Below are 9,073 nucleotides of genomic sequence, written 5' to 3'. Positions count from 1 at the left end.
TCTGTGATTGTCCCGAAGAGAGAGAGAGATGATGTATTCGCGGATAAGAACAGTCGCCGGAAACCTAAAATCCACCACTAAGCGTTTCTGTTCATCTTCCACCACCAACATCACCGCGTTGCCGTCGCAATTCCCGCAGACTCTGGCGGGGCTCCGAGCTCGCCTGGCGGAGGAATCGCCGTCGCTCTCGGAATTCATTGCCCTGAAATCCGACAACGCGTATTCAGTGGAGGTTGGGACGAAGAAGAAGCCGCTTCCGAAGCCCAAATGGATGAAGGAATCCATTCCCGGCGGCGAGAAATACGTGCAGATCAAGAAGAAGCTCCGCGAATTGAAGCTTCACACGGTCTGCGAGGAAGCCAGGTGCCCTAATTTGGGCGAGTGTTGGTCCGGCGGCGAGACTGGAACTGCCACCGCCACTATCATGATTCTCGGAGACACTTGTACTCGAGGTTGCAGGTTATATACCAATGATTTTTATCCTTTCCTTTTTCACTTTTTTTTGTTGTTGCTGAATTTATATGAAATATATTTGTTTTTAGAATGTGGCTTTGAGGGAATGATGTTGTTGAATAGTGATTTAGGAACTCTACTCTACAAAATAAAGGTAGCGTTAAGTTACCCTTGGTATGTTAATTTGATAGATAAATAGAATAGATACGATTCACGAGCGGAAATGAATAAATGATATGTAGTATGAACCTGTGGGTGCTGTGCTCATGTATAGTCCTAAGGAATGCGGAAATTGTTTACTGGCTTATTATGATGAATGATGCCCATTGAAAAGCATGCAATGATTAGTTGAGTGGAGTGGCTGCTTTTGTCTAGTTGCTAGCTTGCAGCTATGATCAAATTCTTCTGTTAATTAAAAGAAGTAAAATTGTTGCTGTCTGAGTTTGAACCTGTACTGCCTTAGGTGTTTTTTAAAGGTCAATATAAAACATGGAGTAATTACATTGACCTCTCTTAAGGTTAGCAGTTATTACACCCGACACCCTTTTTGTTTGGGAAATTACACACGCATCCCTATCTTCTAATACCCGATACACTTCTTTATTTGAGAAACTGCGTGTACCTCCCCTACTTTTTGTACAATTTCTACATGATTTTCCCTTGTAAATAATAAAGCAAGGTAGTTAGGTTAATTTCCCGAAGAAAAGGGGTATTGGATGATGTAAGAAGCGCTAAATTTAGGAGAGGTCAGTGTAATTACCCTTAATTCTTGTTGTAGGTATACCTGGGATAGTTTTTTTACTAGAACACTTCCATTTAGTTATTTTATGTTAAATTTCAGATTTTGCAATGTCAAGACATCAAGGACTCCTCCACCACCTGACCCTGATGAGCCCACCAACGTGGCTGAAGCAATTGCCTCGTGGGGTTTGGATTATGTGGTTATAACGAGTGTTGACCGTGATGATTTACCTGATCAAGGGAGTGGTCATTTTACTGAGACAGTACAGAAGCTGAAGGCACTGAAGCCTAATATGCTGATAGAAGCCTTAGGTATGCATTTTGAATATTTGTAGTTTCTGAGAATAGATTATTAGTCATTTGTGTGAACATCTAGTTCTATCAAATAGCAAACAACAACCAAGCCTCATCTTGCTAGGTGGGCACCTGGTTCTTTTTCATTAAAAAAAAAAACATCAATATGTGACATTAAATACATGCGTAGTTTAAGAATTTAAATTTTAAAATTAGGTTTTCAGTTTGGGGTTATTTATTATTGTTTGTTATTTAGGAATTTTAACCTGCTTTGGAATATCTTATTCCAACTTAGAATAGAGTTATCATCTTATTAGGGTGTTTGGCTATGTTGGATCTATAGATAGACCGTTAGTGTAAACATTTGATAGACTTTTTGCATAATTTATTATTGATATTTCTTTTCCTTCAAAGAGTATTTGAAACCAAGTTAGAGGAGTACCCTGCCCCAGAGGAGTATTCTAGTTTATCAGTCACGTGAGTACCCTGCCAAAGAGGAATACTATTGGTTATCATCCTACATCAATATGGTTTATAGTTATAGCTTGTAGATAATGGATATAAAAGGAAGGACTATCTTTTGTGAATTTCTGTTTCAATTATTGGCTATAGCAAGTTGAATTAGGGGGTACCTAAATTGCGAATTCCCTGTGCTGTGTCTGTTGATGAATTTGACAGACAATTTTTTTATTATTGAACTGTTCCTGCTTCAGTAGTATGGCTTTCAATCAGAATTAAAAAAGAAATCTTGTTGATAGGGCACAGAATAAATTCGAAGGTTTAGTTTGTATTTGCTTATTTTCATCATATGGTTCAGTCTTGGTATCTATTTGTTGAGGTGGATTATTATCAAGGGGACTATGCTTAATTTTAAACCTTTTTAAATGCAACTCAAAATTTCTTACTGCGATGGCTGCTGCACTGTTTTTGTTAACAGTTCCTGATTTTCGAGGAGATGCTAACTGTGTAGAGAGGGTTGCCAAATCAGGATTAGATGTCTTTGCACATAATATTGAGACAGTTGAAGAGCTTCAGAATGTTGTGCGGGATCACCGTGCCAATTTTAAGCAGTCTTTGGATGTTCTAATGATGGCCAAGGATTATGCTCCTGCTGGAACCCTCACCAAGACTTCAATAATGTTAGGTTGTGGGGAAACAGCTGACCAGGTTGTGAAGACCATGGAGAAGGTGAGAGCAGCTGGTGTTGATGTGATGACATTTGGTCAGTATATGAGACCTTCAAAGCGCCATATGCCAGTATCTGAATATATTACACCCGAGGCCTTTGAGAAGTATCAGACTCTTGGCATGGAAATGGTAAGTCTGTAGCATTTGTTCTAGTTGTTCTGAGTAATTGTATTTTTCTTATCTGTAAATAAAAGGAATGTACATTTACTGGACAAAAATTAATTAATAATAGTATCTATTGTTGTTGTCATCATTTTGCTGGTGTTCTTGTATTCTTAATCTCAGTTCTGTACATTTACTAAAATCTTTTGGTGGTTGTTTGGTATGTTCTCTCAGTGTACGTAGATATTTGAGTCACAGCATACAACTTAAAACAATTGGTCTTCCTGCCAGTGTTTATATATGTTACTCAAAAGTTGAGGCCGATGATAAAATCATTTCCAGCATCATTCTTGCATATGATATTTGAGTAAAATAATCTGTATCTTGCTAATCCATGATAAATTCAGCCTTGTCGTTCCCTTATTCTTAGCAATTAGCACACGCTGGTGGCCTGCCAATACACTTAACATTCTATACATCACCATGCGAGTACAATGATGGCACATTTCTTCCTTTTAATTGTTGCATCCGGCATTGTGTTGATTTGTTGAAAACTCTAATATATTAAGGCTGCTTATAGTATTAATTATAACTTGATCGTGTGGTATGAATGATGGATTAATTCTACTTTGTATGTGATAGGGATTTCGATATGTAGCATCTGGCCCCATGGTGAGATCATCATACAAGGCAGGTGAATTCTATATTAAATCCATGATTGAATCAGATCGGGCTGCATCTGCCTCTTGACCCATTCTCTTTATTTACACCCCTATTAACGTGCATTTTATGTAAGAAGGAGCGCAGGATTACCTCATGGTGCTGATGCTCATGCAACATGTAATATATGAGTAAAATGCCATAAACAGGCTTATGCTGTCTGCAATTTTTTCTCCGCCCCCTCCCCTACTCAAACATAAATGAGTGGATTGATTCAGATTTATCTGTAAAATGAATATTTCAAAGGTTAAATTATATATGTTCTCATTTACTTGAACTCATTTTGTTCTCTTCAATTGGTGCAATTTAGACTAACTACTGTAGTTATGAAAAGTATTTAGTTTTTAGCTCTTATTTGAGAAATCATTTCAAGCTGTTTAATATGATTGAAGTGTTTGTTATTGTAAGTGCTACTCAATTTTGGTTTATTTGGTAGCTGACATCCTAATTCATCTCACTTGCCTTGCAATTTAAAATAGAATTTGATACTACTTGATAGCAGTGTACCACCAAGACCAGATATATTGCCGCAGGCAAGTTGTCCTGAAACCATGTTTAGTGTTACCGTTACAATCATAAGGTGGTTTAGCCTGGTAGAGAAGTGAGGTATTCTTTTATCTTTTTTTTGGGTTGTGACTTATGACAGGTTGGTTAGTGTCTGTCTTTCAACGACCTGTGGGGACTGGTACTCTATTTCTTGAAAGCTGAAATGCTTAAGCAATTCTTTTTCGGCTACAATGCATTCCTCAAGCATTTAAAATCTAATGAAATATAGAAAGTTTGGTGGTCCATTTGAACTAGAGGAGTCTGCGTTGTATCTTGGGCCATCGTATATCGTGGTAGAATGCTAGGTCGGGCAAATCTTGGTGGGGTTCTTGGTCTTGATTGTGGATCATAATTGAACTAACTGATCACATGTTTTCATGTTGAAATATCCACTCAGGATTTTCTTCAGTTCTCGTTGATGGTCAGCTTCACAAAATCATAATTTTAGCTAGAGATGCAGATATTAAAAATGTTTATTAATTATATGTTTGTACGATCATTTAAAAAAAAAAATTAAAATTTTAAAATAGTTTCTTATAAGTTGAAAGTTTGTAAAAGTGGTGGGTCATGTTGTCAAGTTAAAAGTGACAATTGTTTTCGTACTTTTCAGTCATAGTTAAAATTATTTGATTGTACAGGAAAAATATGTATTTGATATTTTGTAAAAGTAAATATTTGACACCGAAATGTTGAATTAGTTTTTGAATAATAATAGCATAGGTATACCATTTTTATATAAGAAGTTGCACATCAAATTTCGATTTTATGTAAATAGAAACCGAGAGAATAAGTAGGTCGGGTTTGAATATTCAGATTCAGACAAGTATTAGAACAGTTGGTACTTGGTAGGAAGCTTAAATTTGTTACATGATAACTGGATTTAGGTCTAGGTCTGGTTTCTACATATTTACAAATTATTCGAAGTTCTGGACACTACACATTTTCTACAATGAGATCTAGAATGTTTGATTTTGATTTTGATTTTGATAAAAAAATAATTTTTTAAGAAAATATTTTAAATTTTGATTATAATATATTCTGAGTGTAAAATAAGCTAATTTAAATACGTTTAATGGATGTGGGTGATTGATACGGGTGTCAATATAGGTTTTGACACGCGGGTCGACCCGCGACACGACACGAAAATTCGTGTTCGGGTTGACCCGCAAAAAAATTTGTGTCGTGTTCGTGTTGGGAAAAATGACACGTAAAAAATTCGTGTCGTGTTCGTGTCGACCCGTATTTTTTTTAAATTATTTTTTAAATTTTTTATTATTCTTTTTTTAATTTCTATCCATTTTTCAAATTTTTTTTTTGTCAATTACCGTTTTGACCCCTATTTTGCGTGTTATTCGTGTCGTGTCGTGTCAACTTGTAAAAAATTCATGTCGTGTCAGTGTTGAGGAATATGACACGAATAAAAATTCGTGTCGTGTTAGTGTTGATGTATTTGTGTCGTGTCGAATTCGTATCGTGTCAACCCGTTTTGACACCCCTAGTGATTGATGTAAAAAACTGTATTTTGGAACAATAGTTTCTAAGGTATTTTTAAATTATTGATATAAATATTATAAATTGCTTTCGTTATGAAAATGTTGATTTTATTTCAAATCAAATATTTAATTTAACCTTTTACTTTTGAAGTATAACTAAGGATGGTATTATAAAAACACCATTCAAGGATATATAAAAAGTTATTAGATTGAATTTGTTTTGTGTGAAATTTTGATTTGAGACTCAATAAGTATAAATTCAAATCTAACGATATAAAATATGTGGATTTTTCTATATATAAAGTACTATTTCTATAAATTATCATAAAATCAATTATAAAACATCGAAATTACTTTCGATATTATGCAACACAACCAACCACCTAGTTTGTTCATGCTAGGGGTGGTAAATTGGGTTGACCTGCCCCGTCAAAAATGGGGCGGGGCGGGTTGACCCACCAAAAAATATGGGTTGTAAAAATGAAACCACCCCGTTTTATGGTGGGTTGGTGGGTTGACGGGTCAACCCACCAACCTGCTAATTAAAAAAAAATTAATTAATATTCAAAAATAAATTATATTTTATGAATTTTTTTAATATTATTTTATTTTATTTCACACTTCTCTATATTTTTTTTAGTCTCAATCTTAAATGTATATTAATATTTGTCAAACATTCTTTAGGAATTTATAAATAGATAACATTTGTCATAAATAAAATTGTTATTCTTTATTTTTTCTAGAAAGTACTAAGATAAAAAAAATTGAATATCACCAAAATTTAAGTACTAATAAAATACTACCTAATTGTAAGAAAATAAAAAAATAAATAAATAAATTTAAAATCCGGTGGGTCAACCCGCCCTGCGACGGGTTGAACCCGTTTTGACCCACTTTTAGGCGTGGCGGGTTGAGGTGGGTTTGTGGGTTGAAAATCTCAACCCAACCCATCCCATTTTAACGGGTTGACCCGTCGGGCTCAACCCATATTGCCACCCTAGTTCATGTATTTTCAGCTTTATCGATCTATTATTCATTTTGTTGGTTTAAAATCAAATCACCACCTTTCATAATTGTCAATTCAAAAGGCATACATCTTTTTTTTTTTTTCCCGTTTGCTTGACATTGTTACTTTATTTAGCATGAAAATGACAGCCTTGTCCAGCATGTTTCACTTTTGAATCATCTTTTCCAATTTCTTCAGTAAACTTTCAGAACCCCTTTTGAATTCCACTTTTTCGGTTTCTTGCATAGAATTTCAGAATCTTTGCAACATTGAATAAAATTACAAGATGATCATTTTTTAATGAATCTTATTTACATAGCGTCCAATAATTGCGCAGCTAATACTACTCATTCTGAAATAATAAAATTAATGAAAAATAAGTGTTGTGTAACCATTTAAGAAGTTAAGATTTTAACTATTTAAAACAGCGTAAGATATAATTTAATTATCATTCAATAGCATAAAAAATGACGAATAATATATTATATTTTAATTTGATTGAATAGCGTTGACCACACATGATTCGTAAATTCCGAGTGAGATTTTGGAATTTGAATTCTTCCCAGTTGAAAGGTTGCAATAACAATTTCAAATCAAACTACATTTTCCTTTTTACAAACCCAATCACATAAATAGTTTTGTAAACACGTCTGTATCCCAAATTAAATTGAGTTGCTTAGCCATAAATAGGATGTCATAAAATGAGTTCAATGTCTAACGGTTACTATGACAACATTAACATTTAAAAAAATGACATTTATGGATAAATCAAAAGTTATGTTACATAATGTAACATAACTTTTGGTTTATCCTTTATTATTTTGGTAAAAAAAGTATAATTTGAATAAATGCTATGAGTTAAGGATGGTGTAAATATTAAAAAAATTATTACTCACTTTCAAGAAAATAATAATAAGTTGTAAAATTCAAGCCCAATCTTTCAAAAGTATGATATTTAACTCAAGCCTTCAGCATAATTACTTGCAGCTTTCATTCTAAAATAACAATTTAACGTGAAATATAAATAAAAATTACTTATTTATGTAAGGGAAAAGTGTTTATCCTTTTAAATGACACAACTTATATCATTTTACTCTCACAAAGAGGTAGGACCCCCACCTTTATTTTTTTTGTCAACTCTGACTTCTCTTTTATCTATCTCTTTCTCTCTCTCTTAAAATGACACAACTTTACATCCTTTAAAATAAAACACATTTGTTATCAAAAAAAATAAAAATAAATAAAACACATTTTTCCCTTTATGTAAACATTGAAACTTGAAATAACAGCTAGGTCAAAGATTCAAATACTCACTCCATAACAGAACCATAATAGTTTTTTCTATGCAATCTAATACAATCTTTTCGTCTGATACTTATAAAAAACGTGTTATTGAAAACAATCCAAGGCATTTATAAATGCCATGGAACGGGCATGCTAATTGTTATGTGATCAGACCAAATACAATTTAGGCTGGCCAATATGTGTTGGATCAAATCACACACGGTTGAGAGGTGGATGATGTCCTTTGTCTTGAGCTTTGAATTGTTGTTGAGGATCAGTATGCTTTTGTCCTTTGCTTGCGCGATGAGTCCGGATGGGGAAGGTACCTGCGAAGACACTCTGATGGTATCAAAGGCAGGTGTGTATGTATGTTCTTAATGAAATAGATAGATGTACCTGGGTGTGTACCTTTTGCTTATATAGCGGTTATGATGTCGTCTCCATAAGGCGGTTTGGTCTTTGATTGGCCGTGTTTGAGCTGCAGAATGTTGAGCTATTCTGATAGAGTTATGGCGAGCTGGTGTTGTCCTCTGCTCATTAGCTCAAAGGCGCGATGAGTTTGCCTTGGTTCTTAAGTTATCTTTCTTATTCCTGGAGTTTATACCAAACGGCGATTTCATGCGCGATAGAGACATCACGTCGTGTCATGCGCGCGCGATGATGGCCATTGCGCTTAGTTCCGGGCCCTTCATGAGATTAAGCTTTTATATGTATTTGAGTCTCTGGTATGCCTATTATATTTTATTCAAATCAACGGAAAAAGAACGGCGAACAAGTAGTTGTTCCTATGTATATTTGAAGTCTTAGTTTTATATAAAATATTAACACGCTGCTTTCCCCGTATGCACCGAGCTATACAATTCAGACGAGTTTCATAATATTTCAAAGAACTAAACTTAAAAATTTAGGAACGTATTAAATTCAAAATACATAACACCTTTATACTTTTTTGGTTAAGAGGAAAATCCATTGCATGCTTATCCTTCATCACACGCAAGATCAAAGCTATTTAAACATGTCCAACATTTACTCGGTTCCCTCAGCCTCACTCTCTCACTCCCTCTCCTATCCATATTAACCTCCTCATTCTCTTACAATATTTTCCTGACTTCCCATTTCCCAAACCAGCCTTCATTTCAATAACCGTTACACTTTTTTTTTTCCTTTCCATAAAAATTTTCAAACCCAAGCCATGCAATATCCAAAGCTAGTTTCTTCCACTTAAAATCTCTTATTATAGTTCAAA

At 34.4% G+C, this 9,073-nt stretch overlaps 1 protein-coding gene across 1 annotated transcript; it reads left to right on the top strand.

The window, feature by feature from the left end:
• LOC133292335 (lipoyl synthase 2, mitochondrial) lies at positions 1-3,777 on the top strand. Its single transcript, XM_061490743.1, has 4 exons — positions 1-459; positions 1,295-1,506; positions 2,426-2,805; positions 3,421-3,777. The coding sequence occupies exons 1-4, from the start codon at positions 29-31 to the stop codon at positions 3,526-3,528; spliced, it is 1,131 nt and encodes a 376-aa protein (XP_061346727.1). The 5' UTR covers positions 1-28; the 3' UTR covers positions 3,529-3,777.
• The last annotated feature ends 5,296 nt before the right edge of the window (positions 3,778-9,073 follow it).

The sequence above is a fragment of the Gastrolobium bilobum genome, unplaced genomic scaffold (genome assembly GCF_033153095.1).
Source record: "Gastrolobium bilobum isolate Gb01-03AN ecotype WA unplaced genomic scaffold, APGP_CSIRO_Gbil_v1 utg2134, whole genome shotgun sequence".
Classification (NCBI taxonomy): Eukaryota; Viridiplantae; Streptophyta; class Magnoliopsida; order Fabales; family Fabaceae; genus Gastrolobium; species Gastrolobium bilobum.
Note: the sequence above shows the minus strand (reverse complement) of the source record. Positions and strands in the feature narration are given on the sequence as shown.

Coding starts and splice junctions, on each gene's coding strand:
- LOC133292335 (XM_061490743.1), top strand. CDS start 29: ATGATGTATTCGCGGATAAGAACAGTCGCCGGAAACCTAAAATCCACC. Junction 460..1,294: donor ACTTGTACTCGAGGTTGCAG/GTTATATACCAA, acceptor GTTAAATTTCAG/ATTTTGCAATGTCAAGACAT. Junction 2,806..3,420: donor AGACTCTTGGCATGGAAATG/GTAAGTCTGTAG, acceptor TGTATGTGATAG/GGATTTCGATATGTAGCATC.